This window comes from Carettochelys insculpta, chromosome 1 (assembly GCF_033958435.1).
Source record: "Carettochelys insculpta isolate YL-2023 chromosome 1, ASM3395843v1, whole genome shotgun sequence".
In the NCBI taxonomy this organism is placed as follows: Eukaryota; Metazoa; Chordata; order Testudines; family Carettochelyidae; genus Carettochelys; species Carettochelys insculpta.
In genome coordinates, this window is record NC_134137.1 from 2994460 (window position 1) to 2997135 (window position 2676).

General features: G+C 47.6%; 1 protein-coding gene across 1 annotated transcript; it reads left to right on the forward strand.

The window, feature by feature from the left end:
* The first annotated feature begins 1049 nt into the window (after positions 1-1049).
* Positions 1050-1991, forward strand: LOC142001965 (olfactory receptor 52R1-like). Its single transcript, XM_074977660.1, has one exon. The coding sequence runs from the start codon at positions 1050-1052 to the stop codon at positions 1989-1991; it is 942 nt and encodes a 313-aa protein (XP_074833761.1).
* The last annotated feature ends 685 nt before the right edge of the window (positions 1992-2676 follow it).

Sequence of the window (2676 nt, forward strand, 5' to 3'; positions counted from 1 at the left end):
TTAATTCAGCCATTAGCCCAGCAGCTGTAATAACATTATCCCCCTCTCTGTAGAATCATAGAACACTAGAACTGGAAGGGACCTCAAGATGTCATTGAGTCCAACTCCCTGCTCTCTCAGCAGGACCAAGCATGGTCTAGACCACCCCCCCGATAGGTGTCCATCTAACTTGCTCTTAAATATCTCCAGTGATGGAGAATCCACAACCTCCCCCGGTAACGTATTCCAGTGTTTGACCTGCTTGACAGTTAGCAAATTTTTCCTAATATCCAACCTAAACCTCCCTTGCTGCACTTTGAGCCCATTGCCTTTTGCTCTATCCTCAGAGGCCAAGTAGAACATTTTTCCCCCCTCCTCCTTGTAACCCTCTTTAAGGTACTTGAAAACCACTATCAGGTCCCCTCTAAGTCTTCTTTTATCTAAACTAAACAAGCCCAGTTCTTTCAGTCTTCCCTCATAGCTCATGTTTTCTAGACCTTTGATCATTCTTGTTGCTCTTTTCTGGACCCTCTGCAATTACTCCACATCTTTCTTGAAATGTGGTGCCCAGAACTGGACACCGTACTCCAACTGAGGACTAACCAGCACAGAGCAGAGCAGAAGAAAGACCTCTCGTGTCTTGCGCAAGATACTCCTGTTAATGCAGCCCTGTTTATGCATTTGCCTATTTCTTGTTTCCTTTACCTGTTTTTAGGGACAGGCCAAAAGGGAGAGGACGAAGGCTGTGCTGATTCTCAAAGAAGGATATACAACTCCCCACCACACCTCATTCTTCTCACTCATGCTGAACAGACAAACCCAGACCTGGACAGGGAATCGAATCGCAAAGGGGAAAGAGACAGACCGTACTGCTACGGTATCTAACCCCAGTGACTCTGTGTATTTGCCTGACCTAGGACTGGGGCTGAGCTTGCAATACAGACCTTTGGTCCACTATTTAATGATTCTCAACTGGGTTTTCCGGAAAATGAATATCCCTCGTGGGTTCTTTGCTACTTGTTTTCAGGGAGACAGCTCTCCCTGCGCAGGTCAGAGAAAAACAGCAAGTCATGTCATGTAAAAACTCCAGCACCCACTACCAGCCTGCTGCCTTCCTGCTGATTGGCATCCCAGGACTGGAGGAGGCCCAGTTTTGGATCGCCTTCCCTTTCTGCATCATGTATGTCATTGCCGTGGTGGGAAATGCCATTGTTCTCTTCATTATAAAGACAGAGCCAAGCCTGCATGAGCCCATGTACTTTTTCCTGGCCATGCTGGCCATCACCGACCTGGTCCTGTGCACATCCACCATGCCCAAAATGTTGAGTATCTTCTGGCTGGGCTCCAGGGAGATCGGGTTCCATGCCTGCCTTACCCAGATGTTCTTCGTCCATGCCTTCTCCTCGGTGGAGTCAGGTGTGCTCATGGCCATGGCCTTGGATCGCTACGTGGCCATCTGCTACCCCCTCCGACACTCCAGCATCCTGTCTGTCCCAACCATAGTGACCATGGGCAGCCTGGTGCTGGCACGTGGGGTGCTTATGATGAGCCCTTTCTCCATTATTGTGCACAGGCTGTCCTTCTGCCAACACTGTCCCATCTCCCACTCATACTGCGAGCACATGGCTGTGGTGAAGCTGGTGTGTGGGGACACTACAGTCAGTGTCATTTATGGCCTGTTTGTTGCTTTTATGGTTGTGGGGTTTGATGTGCTTATCATTTCTGTGTCCTACGCTATGATCCTGCAAGCTGTACTGAGGCTCCCCTCCACAGACGCCCGTCTCAAGGCCTTCAACACCTGCGCATGTCACTTGTGCATCATCCTGGCATTTTACATCCCCGCCCTCTTCACCTTCCTAAACCACCGCTTTGGCCACAGTGTCCCTCAGCATGTCCACATCATAGTGGCCAATCTCTATCTGCTGGTTCCCCCTATGTTAAACCCTATTGTGTATGGGGTGAAAACCAAACAGATCCGTGAGAGAATATTCCATTTCTTCCAGAAGAAATGAATCTGAGCAATGTCCAGTTTAATGTAGGGATATAAAACACTCTTCACCATGGTTTCTGATCCATTCAGGATCGTCAGTTTTATGTGATGTTAAGCATATCACAATGGACTCCAGGTGGGCTCCGTCTTCCCTTCATTCCCAAAGAAGGCATCTGGCCAGATAACTTTGGTGTCTAAGGACTAATGTGAGATGTAAACCACTTCCTTTAGATCTCACAGTGCCCACATCTTCACTGGTGGATGGCTCATTGGTGTTCTTCTCCGTGCATCTCCGACATCCATCACTCCAACAATTTGTTGTAAGACAAAAGCAATATGAAGAAATTACATGGACACAGTAGGTCCCACACAACCATATCTCTTACATATATTCCACTATTCATTGCACAAGTGGAGCAATGTGTCCAGTTCTGGCCACCAAATTTCAAGAAAGTTGTGAAGAAATTTGAGAGAGTCCAGAGAAGAGCAACTAAAACGATTAAAAGTCTAGAGAACATGAGCTATGAGAGGAGACTGAAAGAATTGGGCTTGCTTAGCTTAGAAAAGGGAAGCCTGAGTGGGATATGGAGTAGAGATCCCTTGTTCTGTACATTCCTCATCAAACACTAGAACTGGAAGAGACCTCAAGGGACCATCAGATGCAATGCTAACAATGTCAGTAGCCGGTCCATGCATGGTACAGGAAC